This window comes from Myotis daubentonii, chromosome 5 (assembly GCF_963259705.1).
Source record: "Myotis daubentonii chromosome 5, mMyoDau2.1, whole genome shotgun sequence".
NCBI lineage: Eukaryota > Metazoa > Chordata > Mammalia > Chiroptera > Vespertilionidae > Myotis > Myotis daubentonii.
The window spans coordinates 50,447,990-50,465,626 of record NC_081844.1 but is presented as its reverse complement, the minus strand read 5'-3'; the positions used below and the strand labels follow the sequence as shown (position 1 = coordinate 50,465,626).

The window sequence follows — 17,637 nt, the reverse complement described above, 5'->3', positions numbered from 1 at the left end:
GGGAAAAAAAGGCCAAGTACAAAATTTCCAGGATAAGCAGAGAGGAAACGCTGATAGAGAAATGGTGGTGGTGGTATAGAAATCAGTCTGTGGGAAAGGAGGAATAGCAGATTGCAACGTTGGAAACGGGATATGAGGTTGTGTTCCTTTAACACAGTGATTTTCAACTTTTTTTATTTCATGGCACACATGAGCTAATTACTAAAATTCTGCGGCACACCAAAAATATGTTTTTTGCTGATCTGACAAAAAATAGATATAATTTTGATTGATTCACACCAGATGTCGATTGTTGTGTTGGCTGTCGTCATTTTTTTATTTGAAATATAAGGGGGGGGGGGGAAGGTCAGTGCCCCTGACCAAACAGTCAGATATTGCATGTTTTAAAAATTCTTGTGGCACACAGGTTGAAAACATTGCTTTAACACTATGTCAGCCATATTGTGCTTGAGTACTTTCAATGATGGGAAATTTACACTCTCCTCAGGCAGCTTCTAACATCTTTTGAAAGCTCTGTTTGTGCCTTTGACTGTTACTCATTGGGTGCTATTGTAGAACAGAATAAGACCAGTTGCCTTTCACACAGTAGCCTTTCACACATCCAAAGAAAGCTGTCATGTAATTTCCACTTCCCTCCCCTTTCCTCCCCTCAGATGTTAAATGTAACTTAGTATTTCTTTTTATTTGTCCCCCCAAATAATTACACTCATACTTTAGAAGGTTGCCCCTTTGACCTACAGTTTTTAATTATTGTAGAAAAGTCTGAGCCATGAATTTACATATGTTGAATTCCATATTATTCCCCTATCATCTATCACCATCAAAGCTCACCTATCATATCTCCCCTATCATTTCTCACCTTCTCAGGCTCCAGAATCCTAACATTTTTTTTATCTGTCCTCCATAAATATTCACTATTCCAAAACCTACAATCATCTTTTTTTGTAATATTTTTTATTGATCTCAGAGAGGAAGGGACAGGAAGAAAGAGATAGAAACATCAAGGATGAGAGAGAATCATTGATTGGCTGCCTTCTGCATACCCCCTACTGCGGATTGAGCCCACAACCCAGGCATGTGCTCTGACCAGGAATTGAACTGTGACCTCCTGGTTCACAAGTTGGTGCTCAACCACTGAGTCATGCCAGCAGGGCCTTACAATCATCTTATATGCCCTTCTGATTCCACTTTTCTTAAATTTAAGGTTAGCAATATAAGAGCAATGTCACATGAGCCAAAAAGAGATAAATTTAAAGGACAGGTTAGTCAACCATGCAAAAAGATATAGGAAAGATAAAGAGCTTAGAAAAGTTCCTTAAACTTGGCTGTAAGGAGAGTGTTGGTAGTTTAGCAAAAAAGTGATAAAAGAAATAAAGTAGATGGAGAAAATGTTTCCCTTTCTTACATCTCAGTTCTTTACGATGAAAAATGTACAGTCTGTAACCTAAAATGCAGACATGAAAAATTGAGTTGCTTTTATAAAAAGTGTATGATGTATTGTATCTGTTACCTAGCAGCAATTTATTTCTCTTGGTGTTATTGATTACTTATAGATTAACAATAAGGCCTTAATGTGGCATGACATTTATACTTTGCAATAATTTCTCATATATCCCATTTTATTTGAGCCTCATGATAGCCATGTAAGATTTTACAAATAATAAAACCTACTGTTTAAAAAACTTCTCTGAGGCCATCCAATGTATAGAAGAGCAAAGCTAAATTTAATCCCAGTTTAGCCTAACACAGTCTAAATGTACTCCCTGGCCTAGTTTTATTTGAGACATGTCTTTGATTTGACTGACCTGGGGGTTCAAATGTGTCAGTAAGTAACACAGCTGTGCAGAGTCAGAATTCATGACCTTGGTTTCACAAGCATTTGCTCTAAGCAACTTACAAACTTTCTTCTCAAAACTATGAGTTCCAAAGAACTGAAAGCAATGACATAGATAAACCAAATTAGTAGTAGTAGTCTCAGTAGTATTAATCCTGTGATAAAATTGACAAATTAACCATAATAAAATTAACAAATGATTGCCTACAATGTGCCATATATTATATTTTGTGATTTAATCCTCATGACTCCCTACGTTGTATTTTAACCTCACTTTACACATGAGTAAACTGAGAACTTCTCTAGTTTCCTGGAACAAATAGCAAGGATGTGAGTCAGAATTTGACTTGCTTCTTGTGAGTCTCAAGCACCAAACTATTCCATATTATTTTTCCTGTGACAATGAGAAAAAATGCAATCAAAGAGATATGAAGTCAACTATGAGAAACACAAATACTCTACATATAAACAGTTTTTGTCTCATTTCCTCCCACTTTCAAAATCAGTTCTCCACCAACATTGTGATTTACAGTCTCTCAAACCCATTCTTTTCTCATAATACATTAACCATGCAATGGTTTCACTCACCTTCCTGCTCAGTTTGAGTCTAGACCCCATGGCCAATGGTTTTCATACCATAATCTCTGATGCACCACAATGCTTCCCTCGTTTGTCCTTCCCTTTTCTGACCCAGTGATCTCAAGATGTGAGATTACGCTACTACCTGTAGGATTGCTGTCTGACTGCTGGACACTGCCAAGTCACAATGTACTGTTAATAGCGTCTACTATAAATCCGTGCTGTCTCATCTCACCAGGGACCCCGTGGCTGCTCCACAGTTCTAATATTCATGCTTGGCTAATTTCCCATTACATTCTCCAAGTGGCACTTTCTAATTATTTACAGCCTCTATAAGACCTTAACCTTATGCCTTCCTGCCATCTGTGTATCCTATATGTTGTGTCCTATATCACGGAAGATATTCAGGCCTCCCAGCACCAGCCACTGTGATTTCCTCTGCCTCCATCACCTTTGGTTTTCACTGTCATTTTTTCTCTACCTCTTGCTCACAGGAAACTGTGTCTGCTTCCCTGCAAAAATAATCCTCTACCATACTTTCTTACTTCATACTTTCTCAACTTCTCAAAAACCTACCTTCATTTAACAATGGAGCATTCTCTTGTCTGTGTGCCTTTTTTTTAGGAAACCCTCTCTTTGGCACCTTCATTTCTGCTTTATGAACAAGAAACCTGTGAAAAGAAAATTAAACTAAAACTAAAACTTTCTCTAGTCTGCTCCCCTTTCATTGCTCTGCTGTATTTCTCAAAAAGAGAGAGAGATTATACCTCCTCACCCATTTACTTGAGCACTAATTTCTCACCCAAAGCTTAATACCTTTCAATATGGCTCTGACCAACATGTCTTCTAGTCATTTTTTTTGGCTTAGTGAAGTGAATTCAAATAATGAATGCCAAACTCTAAAGTAGGATGATTAGTTCTGAATAAAGAAAAATATCCAAATGAAACCATTACAAACATAGCAGTATCCATAATTACTGTACTTAAAGATTAGTTAGTTAGAGAGAAGTATGGAGAAAAATGTAGGTAAGGATGTGAGGGGATATACCAGAAAGATTTGCCAAAAGAGAAACGGAAATGCGGCACAGAACATGGGAAGAGGGAGTTGACAGGCCTGCACGTGAGATGCCGTCTGCAGATTGCAGGTGGTGACTGCCTTCAGGAGGCCCATATTACAAATGTGCAGGCTGCCACAGCAAGTCACGGAAACCCAGCAAGGTCCTCGGGACCTCTGCACGCTCTGCAGGCCAAGTGTCCCATCTCCTCCCCAACGTCACCATGGTGTTCCAGATTCTTAATACTGAGATGATGGTAATAGTTGCCCCAGTGGGGTCCCTGCCTGCAAATTCTTTTCTCTCCCTCTCAATGTACTCTACAAGCTGATGCTATTATCTGAATTTCCTTTGCATATAGCAAGAACCAAGAAAATGTGAGTGAATGCAATGACAAAGGAATGAATGAGGGGGGGAGGGAAAATTCCCAAAGTTACATAATCACTATGGCCTTCATGAATATTTTTTTCACTGATGATTTATTTTTTAAAACTTATGGAGAAAAAAAATTATTCTACCAAAACCAAGTAGCCTTGGTAAGAGAAGGGGTGGGGAGCAGTGGAGGTCATTTTGAGATACATAAGATCCCTCCCCTCTTCCCCACAAAAAAAAAGCCTACTTTTCTTCAAACTTAACATTAAGGAACTTTTGAAGTGCACACACACGCACACACAAATTTCACAATTTAATTTCAGAAATGGTATTTTGTAGTCTGCTCTTCACAGAAAGCTAGAAATAATATAGAAGTAGAAGTTTATTCAAGTTATAAAATGTGAAAGTCTCAACATATGCTGATTAAATTCTAAGCAGCCAGTTCATATGCTAAAATGCCAAAAAAATGACACCAATGGAGATCACCAATGATTTTACAGAATCACTCAAATCGTAAACTATAATTTCCCATAAGGTAAACATGCATTAAAATTATGAATGTTTTACAATGCAGTTTCATTGTTGAAATCATTTTGTGCGCAAAGTTATTCTGTTGGAAAAAGCATGTTTATATTTTCATTTATAATTTAGCAATTGTAGTTTGTATGAAGTATATCAATTTAAGATTTGTTTAATTCTTTCTGTAATGGCATTATCACATTTTTTTATTTCTAGTAGATATCTGAAGTTTATAATTAGCTCTTAAATTCATTTAGAACAATCTCAACATGGTTTTAAAAAGTCTCCTGGGATCCAACATCATTTGGATAATTTGGGAAAAGTTCAAAATGTTAAAATAATGTAAAAAATAAAATTTGTGAAATGGGAATGAAAATGAGTTCATCTTAATTTTATGAAAAAAAATGCTGGTGGTACTTCAGGTAACAGTTTCAGCAAAAAATTTTTTTAAAGGAATCTATAAGATACAGCAAGTTGGACTATACAATCAGTAAACGGTTCAGATCAGTTTGAACTCAGTAACCATCAAGGTCGTTGTTTAAATCTGCTTATGAATAAATTACAGTTTTCATGTCAATAAAAAATCAGAGCCTCAGAATCATCTTGACAGCTGTGCAGCATTTCACACATTCCTATTTTCTTTTTGACATTTTAAAATTAAATTTACTGGGGTGACATTGCTTAATAAAATTATGTAAGTTTTAAGTGTACAGTTCTGTGATACATCATCTGTATATTGCACTGTGTGTCCACCACCCAAAGTCAAATCTACTTCCGTTACCATATATTTGATCCCCTTTACTATTTACTACCCTCCCCACCTCACTCACTCCTGCTACCCACCATGCTGTTGCCTGTGTCTATGAGTTTTTTTCTTATTTGTTCATTTGTTGTTTTCAGTTTTATGTCCCACGTATGAGTGAAAGCATATGGTCCTTGCCTTTTTTTCTGTCTGATTTATTTTGCTTAGCATAATATTCCCAAGGGCCATCCATGTTGTCACAAATGGCAGTGTTTCATCTTTCCTTATGGCTGAACCATATTCCTTTTACACAATTATTTGTTGTTGATGAATTATCAGATGGCATTAACTGCTAGTTTTTATTTTTCAAATGAGAAACTGTGCTCCCTGTCCCTGCAGACTGTTCACGGTTCAGCAGGCTCCAATGCCAGGTCAGGAGGGACTTTCACTTTTATTGTGTGCTTCTCTATGTAACCTTTACTTCAACTTCTGTTCCTTGCAGAAGTTGAGGTAATTTTTCGTAAGCCAGATTTTTATTATTGTTCAAAATACTCAAGCGTTGTCTTTAACTCATAAACGCCAATGTTTAAGGTGGGAGTAAGCAGACATGTTCTGTAAAGGGATGGATAGTAAATACGTTAGTCTTTGCAACCATATGGTCCCTGCAACAACTCTCAATTCTGCAGGTATAGTGCAAACACAGCTCTAAACACTACATAAACAATGTGCATGGGTGTGTTTCAATAAAACTTTACTTACAAGGACATGCAGCAGGAAGAACTAGACCATAGTTTGCTGACCCCTGACTAAGGGAGTATCTTTGTGTAACAGCAGGGAGAGAAGAGTTTCGAGGACTTAAGAAATATCAACCTCTCTTGCCCCATAATTCATTAAGTTTCAAAGGCTCCAGGGATAAGCATCACAACAAAATGAAGTGCTACAGAAACCCGATTTTCTTTCACTGGTTGCTTTTATAATAAGTCAGTGTTGACGGAACAGTTCCTTTGCTCAGCAGTCTTCTACTGAGCCTGATGGTGCAACCAACACTCAGTTGGCAATGGGTGTGATACAGTGTAGACTAAGCCTTGATCCCTACAACCTACACCTCTGGAAAGAGGAGGTATTTCAGGCATTTAGATTAAAAATTGGTTCTCTGATAATGTTCAGTTTGTCCCCACCACATCAGCCATTTGTTCGTGCTGCCACAACCAACACTGTTCCTTCCGAACTCGGTCCAGGAGAAGGTGGACTATGCTCTCATCCCACCACCCCCACCCCTAGGACTCTAGAAGTCAGTGTTTGCTTTTGCTCACTTTATTTTTGCTTAAGAAACGGAGATTCAAGTACCACTGCCCTGTGTCATACTTCTTTATTTTGAGGTTGGGGAAGGGCTGGGTTTCAATTCCTGTATCTTGCTGCAGTAACAAGCTGTGCAGCCATTTCATTTCCCCTGGGGAGGCAGCTGAGGTAGATAGAAGTGTATTTTAAAACTCCACTCTTTAAAACTCCTGCTTCTGGAGAACGGAGCACACAGACTGAAAAGGAAAGAGCAGTAGCAGCAATTTAAACATTCTTCCAGGGCACCACTGTCGCTGAACTCTAAAAGTAACTATACAGATATATTTTTCAATGCTCCATTCCTGCTTCTGAACAGATTTTAAGCAAATATTTCTAATTAATGGTATTATCAACTTTAACAGCTAATCCTATATAATAAAACCCTAATATGCAAATCGACTGAACGAAGGAAAGACCCGTGGCTGACACGCACTGACCACCGGGGGCAGATGCTCAACACAGGAGCTGCCCCTTGGTGGTCACTGTGCTCCCACAGGGGGAGCTCCGCTCAGCCAGAAGCCAGGCTCAAGGCTGGAGAGCGCAGCAGCGGTGGCAGGAACCTCTCCCGCCTCCACTGCCGGCCACCGGGCAGTAAGGAGCGAGGGATCCCGGACGATGCAGGCCAGGCTGAAGGACTCCCCGGGACTGAGGGGCTCCTCAAATGCACGAATTGCGTACATCAGGCCTCTATAAAATCATTAGAATTTATTGAAGGACTAGGACTTAAATTCACCACATTCAGGTTAACTAATTACGTCTTAAAATTTGAAGATGAGAATAATTATTTCATACACTGTGAATCTATGGCTCTAAAAGTCATGGTAATTCAGTGAACTAGTTGAACTCTGAATTCCTTGGAAGATGTAGTAATTAACATTTTGAAACAATAGGATTACTCTACTTGAACTTTATGCAACCAGTAATTTTTGTAACTTTTAAACAATGATGGTTATGACAGTTTAGGCCATTCATTGTGACCAAATTTGTGTGCATCTTTCTAGGGAAATATTTCTAATACTAGAGGCCCAGTGCACGGATTCATATACCAGTGGGGTCCCTCGGCCTGGCCTGTGCCCTCTTGCAATCTGGGACCCCTCGGGGGATGTCTGACTGCTGGTTTTGGCCCTATCCCTGCAGGCCAGGCCGAGGGACCCTACTGATGCATGAATCTGTGCACTAGGCCTCTAGTATACATGTAAGATGTTTGGTTAATCTCTTCTCACCCTCCCCTCTCCCCCCTTCTCTCTGAGATTCATCTGTCTGTTCCATGTTTCCATGGCTGTGCGTTGAGCGTCTGCCTCCTGGTGGTCAGTGTGTGTCATAGCTACTGATCGAATGATCGAACTAACGGTTGATCAGTTGAACGATTGCTTATATATATATATAGATTTCCTAGGTGGGGCATTATATATCCACTTTATTATTTGGTAATATGTTACATTTTTCAGAATTCTTCCTCATTGGTAGGATACCCTATGTCTAAATGATACACCATGCCCCTGTAAATCTATCATCAAAATAAAATAATGAAATTTCAGATCACAACATTCCTTAGAAGACTTCGAATTTAGAACTTTTATGTTTGAAAGCATATTCCATAGACACTGACCTGTTAAACAGATTAAGCTGGGACACAGCTCAATAGTTGTGCTGTTAAAATTGGCTTTAGTGTAGAAGCGTAGCAGTGTTAATGCCGCCTAACATGACTTAAGAGTCAACCAATGACTGTGCAAATGAAAGAAAATTAATATCGGTCATAGATGCAGTTCTAGCATCAAGTTTGAATGAAATGGCCATGCCTTCTAAAGCTTAGGGTGCAGTTCCTAATACAGCCTGGGATGAACGAGGGAGGAAATCCATTGGTGGGAGATCTCATCCTGGCCGCTGTGTCCTTCCCCAGGATCTGTCACTGCGAAGGGGATGAAGAGAGCCCCCTCATCACACCCTGTCGCTGCACGGGCACCCTGCGCTTTGTCCACCAGTCCTGCCTCCATCAGTGGATCAAGAGCTCAGACACGCGCTGCTGTGAGCTCTGCAAGTATGACTTCATAATGGAGACCAAGCTCAAACCCCTCCGGAAGGTACAGTATTTGTAGGAGTTGTTTAGGACGAGAGAACTTGTAAAGCTGGCTTGTTTTAAAAATCCATTTGTTTCCCCAGTAAGATTTTGCTAATATGCTAATATCCATGAAGAGTACATGCCTGTGTGGGAGTCAGTGTGTAAAATGCAGCCAAGTGTTTGCAGATAATGCTTCCTTCTTCTGTTTTTTATATTCCAGAGCCTCTGATTTTTACATCACTCTTCAAACTAAGAAAAAAAATAGTGTGTGTATGAATGTTTATTCGTATATGTGCCTGTTTGGATATGTATATATGTGCGCATATATGTGTGTGTATGTGTGTGTGTGTGTACGTATGTGTGTGCATATATACATATGCAAAATATTCTTGTAACTCAATGTAAATGAATTAATGGGAATTAATGATTTTATTAAATTAAAATCAACATTTTATTTACTAAGGTCGATTCCCAAGAAGGTTATATAATAGATTACATTAAATAGTATGAACTTATCGAATTTCTTGAAAGTCAGGCATTAAGCTAATAGAAGAGAATGATTTTTTTTATAAGGTGTGGACTCTTCTGTGTTTATCTTTATTTGGGGATTTGGCGTGGAGGTTCACATATAATTAGAGTATATAGAAAAAGTATTATTTTCCATAATGTTCACCAAACTCTAAGACAGAGGTAAGTATACTTTTACCTATAAATTTAATCCACAAGTTCCTCATTTATGTTATATTTTTCTAAAGAATAAATAATTATATGAGTAAAATATAAAATTAGCATCTCACTCAAAGCTAGTGGAGGAAATCTTGTAGAGGATGCAAAGAAAAATGAACTTCATGTAATTCATGCTTGATGTCTGGGCCCCTGGATTGTTGCATGGAACGTATTCATCTTTTTACCCAACTGCAGCCTGACATAACTGGATGCCTCAATTTCCAAGTGAGGGTATAGAGACTGTGATTTAAATAATGAATCTGCCTATAGCTGCTTTTTTATTTGAATTAAATGCAAAGAAAAAGTGTATAAAAAGAACATTGCTTAGAAATGAACATGATGGGTTTGGAGATGAGCAGAGATGTAAAGCAAACAAGAATATTCCAATAGTCATCTGACTGGTGGAGGGCCAGCTCAAGTCTTCATTAAAAATCTGTAAATTATGGGACTCTTGTAGCCAGTTGGCCTGGAGGTCAAATCACCCCCAGTATTGCCGACAACAATCAAGGCTTAACTACAACAAGACTGCACACAAAGACCACAAGGGGGTGCACCAAGAAAACATAAAAAATGCGGAGACAAAGAAACATGACAGAAATGGAGGATATAAGCTAAAAACCGCAATTTTAAGGTCTTTCAATAATTTTCTAGAAACTGCCAATAAATGTAGTGAGATCCTCAAGAAATCTAATGAGACCCTTGATGTTGTGATAAAGAACCAACTAGAAATTAAGCATACACGGACTGAAATAAAGAATACTATACAGACACCCAACAGCAGACCAGAGGAGCGCAAGAATCAAGTCAAAGATTCGAAATGCGAAGAAGCAAAAAAACACCCAACCGGAAAAGCAAAATGAAAAAAGAATCCGAAAATAGTGTAAGGAGCCTCTGGGACAGCTTCAAGCGTACCAACATCAGAATTATAGGGGTGCCAGAAGATGAGAGAGAGCAAGATATTGAAAACCTATTTGAAGAAATAATGACAGAAAACTTCCCCCACCTGGTGAAAGAAATAGACTTACAGGTCCAGGAAGCGCAGAGAACCCCAAACAAAAGGAATCCAAAGAGGACCACACCAAGACACATCATAATTAAAATGCCAAGAGCAAAAGACAAAGAGAGAATCTTAAAAGCAGCAAGAGAAAGAAACTCAGTTACCTACAAGGGAATACCCATACGCCTGTCAGCTGATTTCTCAACAGAAACTTTGCAGGCCAGAAGGGAATGGCAAGAAATATTCAAAGTGATGAATACCAAGAACCTACAACCAAGATTACTTTATCCAGCAAAGCTATCATTCAGAACTGAAGGTCAGATAAAGAGATTCACAGATAAGGAAAAGCTAAAGGAGTTCATCACCACCAAACCAGTATTATATGAAATGCTGAAAGGTATCTTTTAAGAAGAGGAAGAAGAAGAAAAAGGTAAAGATACAAATTATGAACAACAAACATGCATCTATCAACAAGAGAATCTAAGAATTAAGTGAACAAATAATCTGGTGATCATAATAGAATCAGGGACATAGAAAGGGAATGGACTGACTATTCTTGGGGGAGAAAGGGGTGTGGGAGATGCGGAAAGAGACTGGACAAAAATCGTGCACCTATGGATGAGGACAGTGGGTGGGGAGTGAGGGCGGAGGGTGGGGCGGGAACTGGGAGGAGGGGAATTATGGAGGGAAAAAAGAGGAACAAATGTAATAATCTGAACAATAAAGATTTAATTTTTAAAAAAAAATCTGTAAATTATGGAGAGAGAATAGCAACCCCTGCCTTTGTGGGAGCCTTAATTTTAAAATTCTGCAAGTGGTTTAGAAATGTCAAAACTGATGCACAAAATGCCTCTGGGAAACACATTGTCTTTTTTTAACATCTGGGGTGACCTAAGTGCAAAAAGATGACACTATGTTCCTCTGGTCCCAGAGCAACAAATGACAGAAACAGAAATGGGCCCTTACTCCTTGCCCTTTGCTTTATCCACTGAACAGATGCTGTGTGTTGTCTGGAGAAGCGACATGACACATTGTGCTCCATGATTCTGTAAATTTCTCTTCTGACCCTCCAGGGAACTACAAATTATTTCCTATCATGTTTTCCTATCATATTTCTCCATGTTTTTTTTTCTTAGCCTACATCTATATAAAATTTTCATTTCAACTTTGTCAAACATAACATTTCAATTTGAAAGTTACAATCTAGAATAATAACAAATTCACATTTTATCTTCTTTATACTGTCTACCCTCTCCCCCATTTTGTATAATAAACAATACATGATGCTATATATAACTTGAAAAGTATTCTTATTCTACCTTCATCTTTTATAGAATCATCCCTTATATACAACTCTGATCCTTTCTTAATATTTTATTACCAATAATTTATAACCCCATCGGGAAATTCTATTTTTGCCTCAACTAACCTGTTTATAAACTAGAGAAATGCAGTGAATACATCTACCCTTTTTAATGAATATGAATATTCATTACATACTAAAGTAATATATTCTTAGTAATGAATATGCTGTGGCAACCTACTGGGCACCTACTATCTGTTGATTAATGAAATATCCTAGTTTTCTTATAAATATTTCCTGTGAGTGGTCATAAATATTAATGAAGGACAGCATGTCAACATCCTTCATTTTTAATAGCGTTTATATATCTACGGAGGATGTTAGAATCTCATCTGCTGGTTGCTTCCTAACAGGCCACTGATGTGTTTTATCTGATCCACAAAGATTAAAATTTGAATTAATTACCAATATTTAAATAGGTGATTATATTATGTAAAATTCTACACATCTGCATTTGAAAATCACAGTATCTGGTTTTACTGGAACCATATTTCCATAGGACAACAACCTGGGAGCTCGATGATGGCTAGTCCTTTCAAAAGGCTATTCGCCTTTAAGTTCTCCACATTCCTCAGCCCTTTCTCTTTTTCCAAACCCGAGACTGTGCAGTCTCCACTCACCTGAGCACTCTGTGGTTCTAGTGAAGGTATTTGAATTTTCAACTCCCGGTCTAACACATGACTCCTAGACATACATTCTATTCCTACCTCTGTGGTTTATGTGTTAAAAACTTAGAAAAAGTATTTCAAACTTTCACTTTCTTCCTTAAACCTATGGGGCACTGGGATAATACTTAAACAGCAGTATCCAAAATAAATTTTTGGATTCTCAGGTGGTACAAACTATATAGATTTGAGGCATTTCAAAACTTTTCTAGATGGTTTGTTTTGATGGCACTAAAATTCAGCAACAGTTTTCTTTTGGTAGTTTTTAAGTGGTCGTCAAGAATGACAGGCATAGCTCTAGCCAGTTTGACTCAGTGGATAGAGCGTCAGCCTGCATACTGAAGGGTCCCAGGTTCAATTCTGGTCAAGGGCACATGCCTGGGTGGCGGGCTTGATCCCCAATGAGGGAGCGCGCAGGAGGCAGCCAATCAATGATTCTCTCTCATCATTGATGTTTCTATCTTTCTTTCCCTCTCCATTCCTCTCTGAAATCAATAAAAATATATTAAAAAAAAGAAAAAGAATGACAGGCATAATAACCCGTGGACACAGACAATGGGGTGGTGAGGGCCTGGAGTGGGGGTGGGGGGTCAGGAGCAGGCTGGAAGAGGTTAATCATGGGGGAGGAGGATCTATTTTCAACAATGAAGATTTTTTTTAAAAAGATGACAGGTATAGCACTTGGTTAGAATATATGCGAAATACATCCAATTAATTGCTCTCAATTCAGTAATTCGATTACAGCTTATAACATTCTAAAGACCAATCACATGAAACAATTACTTTAGCTAATGATTCTGAATTTCTAACATTAGCCAATGGAAGTGGGATATTCTGTTGAGATGAAATAGCTTCTTAAAATAGAAAGGTGTGAAGCTTCATAATCTGATGAACATTGTTGCTTAATAGTTAGTCTCTAAAGATATCAGCAAAATCTTACTTCATTAATTGCGAATAATACTACATGAAAAGCTATAGTTAGTTAATTCCTCAAGGTACGTTAATGTTTCCAGAAGAAAACCTTTAAAATATAAATTAAATCAAGAGCTTATTTGAGAAAAAAAGCAATTTTTATCATCTTTAAGTCAGTAACTTAGTTACTTATATAACATTTAAGAAACATCCCATTGCCCTAGCTGGTTTGGCTCAGTGGATAGAGCATCAGCCTGCAGACTGAAGGGTCCTGGTTCAATTCTGAACATGCCCAGATTGATTCATAGTAGAGGGTGTGCAGGAGATAGCCAATCAATGATTCTCTTTCATCATTGATGTTTCTATCTCTCTCTCCCTTTCCCTTTCTCTCTGAAATCAATATAAACATATATTTTTTAAAAAGAAAAAAAAGTCTCATTAATCTACTGAGTTACCTGCATCAGAAATAATTCCTAGGGCCAAGGAAAAAAAAGCCAAAAATATAGCAAGCAGAATGACAACTCAATGAAATTTCAAAATGGACACAATATCAGTTAGGAAGCATAAACTAACTAGAGGCCCAGTGCATGAAATTTGTGCAGGCGGGGGGCGGGGGGGCACCCTCAGCCCAGCCTGCACCCTCTCCAATCTGGTACCCCTCGGGGGATGTCTGACTGCCGGTTTAGGCCCGATCCCCAGGATCAGACCTACACCAACAATCTCACAATCCGGGACCACTGACTCATAACTGCTCACCTGCCTGCCTGCCTGATCACCCCTAACTGCCTCCCATGCTGGCCTGGTCACCCCCAACTGCCTCCCCCTGCTGGCCTAGTTGCCCCCAACTACCCCCCCCCGGCCTGATCACCCCCAACTACCCCACACAGTTGGCCTGGTCACCCTAACTGCCCCCCCCAGCCTGGTCACTCCTCACTGCCCCTCCCTGCCACCTGGTCACCCCCAACTCCCCCCTCTGCAAGCCTGGTCGCCCCACGCTGCCTGCTGTTTGGTCGTTTGGTCGCCCCTCACTAAGTCCCCTGCCGGCCTGGTCGCTCCACGCAGCCTGTTGGGTCGTCCGTTCGGTTGCTACGGTCACTTAGGCTTTTACATATACAGATATCCTGTTCTGAAGTTGAAGAATTGCATAGGGCTCAGGTTTGAATCACTCCTGAGTGGGAGAAACCAGCTGCTGGATTTGTAGCTAAGCTTGAAGATAGCAAATGCTACTGACAATTTATGTCCTCCCCTAAAATGTTTCTTTACATAGCTTTCCATATACATCTATTTGACAAATATATACCACAAATACTCAACTCTATGTATCCATTTATTCCTTGTCTCATTTCTACAGATAAAATGAGGCAGTGAATCATTTACCTTTGCTTTAGTAACAATTTGGTTGAGCCATATGCACTTGTCATTTTTGCAGATCAAAACTAATTGAATATTGGAAAGCTCATAATAGATAAGTTCTGTGTGAACTTATTATGCCAAATAAAAAGGAATAATCATTTTGGTATTTGTACATTTCTACCATAATGACTTACGGTTATTTAGTTACAATATCTTTTTTTTTAATAAAGAACTGTACATGGCAAATACTATGTTAATTCCTTCCTTTCCTAATTTGATGTAGCATCCCATCTTTTAAAAGAGCCAAGAGCCTATATAAGCTGCTCTAGTGAGTCAACTGCGTAAAGGTTATTATTGATTCTCCGCTGAGCAGATGGTCTTGCAATTCATAGAGTTAAAATTGGACAGGGCAGGAAATGCGATTGGATTCTTAGTTAGGGTCTTCCAGTACTCTGTTGAATAATGTTGCCTAATCGTCTAAGAAATTTAAATTTTAAATTTCTGGCACATCATTTACTTAACCATTGTGGGGGATTTGTAATTTCACTAATACAACCACCACATACTGAATTTCTTCTATGTGCCAGATATTTAGAAGAGGCCACTTAATTAATTTAATCTCCATTACAATCCCATTTTATGTAGGCATGCATAAAACCCATTTTACAGATGAAAAAAATGAGACATAGTATCAAACTTACTTGATATCATCACCCCAAAGCTCCCTGATACTAAAGTTTATACTCATCACACTGACTTACTGCCTTAAGTAGCTGAAATCCTCTCCCTTCAAGCATCAGAACTTTAGCTTTTATGTAAATCATTTCTAATGGCAATCTTTCAAAAGAAATTTTTATAAAATAAAATTTTTTTCTAAAAAATCTTCCTTCTTAAACATGCATGTTTTACCCCATGTATTTTCCTAATACCTGGTTACATCATTACATAAACATCACTTGTTTTGCAAACATTAACCAACAGCCACAAAAGCTTGAAACACATATAAGGCTGTTCATCCTCATTCTGCTTCCACCAGTCTGCTGTGATTTGAAAGCCTTTCTATCTGCTTTTCTTTGTTTTTCTTTGTTCCCTGCTCTCAGAGCATCCACCGTCACTTCTTTGTTCCTCCGCTAGCCCTTATTCAACATTTTACATAGCTAGTGCTTTTCTATTTCAAATAACAACAAAAATCAAGAGTTAGAGAATTCCTTCTAGAACAAGCTGAAGTCAGTTCTAGATGAACTTTGGCAGGATTCTGTTTTGATCATTGGGAAGGATTTTATGGACATGAACATTCTGGCATTGCTCTTGAATTCTTAGATTTCTCTTTGACATCCTTCTTAATTTCCAATTTTACTCAAATTACTGAGGATTCCAGGATTTTTTCTTTAAAGCCTTTAGCAAATGAAGATTTCCATTGCCTCCAGGCTGTTTCCCCATAATCAGAGCTCAGTTTGGGGGAGTGGGTTTGCTGTTTAGTTTCTTCACAAATATAGGAAATACCTGATCTACTCTGAGGCCAGATAAAGCTTTGTTTATATGCATTGCAAAAAAAATCCTCATAATGTGCAACGCATGCTCATTCTCTCATCTTTTTGCTATGTTTCAGTTCCACTGCTTTATGAACCCCAAGGGTAGTCTAAGAGATTGAGAATAATCTTAGGAAATGATTTTATTTTCAAACTCACACTCCTCAGATGAGTAAGGTAAGTTTTCCATAACAAATTCCTCGCTGTTTAGTGGTGCTGTCTACAGCCAAACACTTCCCTTTACCTTCTCACTGCTTTGTTCAATGAGGAAGAGGAACCCAATGGGCTACTTAACTGATTGCTGTGGGAAGGGAAAGGATGAATAAACATAACAAAAAGAATATCATTACAAGAAAAGTATTCAAGTCAATCGAAGTATTATCTTTTCCACTAAAATGTTTTCTTGTTTTTTATTTTTTTTATTGCCTTAACGCATTCATGCTCTCAGGACTACAATTGATATTTCAATTAAAATAATATTCCAGTGTGAATAGATAACAATGCCAGTATGTCTTATCTCAAATAATTATGAAATGAAAAAACAAGTGGCTAATGTTTTTTTCTAATAGATACTTTAGATTTTTTTACATGACCTCATCCTTTTGTCTTTTGAGGAAATTCTATACTAACAGGTTGATTAGTCTTAAAAATTTCAAAACAAAATTGTCTGGTCAGCTTGGATTAATATTATGATATCATTTGTGCAAAATAGAAATATATTCTTCTCTATGTAACACAAGAGCTTATTCTTTTATGATGCTTCCATCCATAAGCATAGTACAACCTCTAGGCAGATTTGAGCCCTGAGCAGCAAATTGTGTTCAGAATAATTTTTCTGAGGCTCCAATAATGCCCAGTTCATACCTTTACCCACTTTACTATCCACTATATGCCAGTTGTGTTTAGTACTGAACCAGATAGGAAAAAGCACCACTCTCAGAGAGCATATAGTCCACTGCAAGGAAGATAAAAAATGATGAATTACTTACAATATTTTGTAATAAATGTGAAGGTCATGGTAGTGGTGTGAGGATCAAGAATTTTCTGTAACTTCAGAGAGAATGCTAAATAAAGGTAATTCAAAGCGAACAAGCCACCATATGTTTGGTCTTTACTTATGAGACCATCCACATTAAAAGATTTTTTTTACAAAAACTGTAAACACATAGCAAGATAACTGTCTTTTCTCTTTTATTCTCCATGCTTCCTATAATGTAGGCTAATCAAGAAGGTATTAGTTAGCAGTTGGGCAACCAGGACATTAGGGAGAGAGAATTGGAATATAGAGCAGGACTTGATAGAGGATGTCTCAAAGGAGACTTAAATAAACAATCCCTGAATAACCATTGTTGGCTGAAATATTTCTCTTCAGTATTCGTTATTAGTAGGTCCAATAGTATACTACTTCAACACTGTTCCTCTCTCTGGAAATTATCACTTGAAGGACGTAACCTCATTTGCTTGGTAAGAATGTCACCTTATGCCACTGTTCTAGATCTGGAAAGAAACACTTAGCTTATGTTAGATATACTATTAAAGTATTTAACAGGATACAATTCTCCCTTGGGGAAATTCATTTTTGTTTTGACAAGGATAA

General features: G+C 38.1%; 1 protein-coding gene across 1 annotated transcript in view; it reads left to right on the top strand.

The window, feature by feature from the left end:
* The window catches only part of MARCHF1 (membrane associated ring-CH-type finger 1), a 369,429-nt gene that overhangs the window by 316,125 nt on the left and 35,667 nt on the right, over nucleotides 1-17,637 (top strand). The window contains 1 exon segment of the mRNA XM_059697760.1: nucleotides 8,337-8,517. Within this exon segment, the coding sequence (XP_059553743.1) occupies nucleotides 8,337-8,517 (181 nt within the window).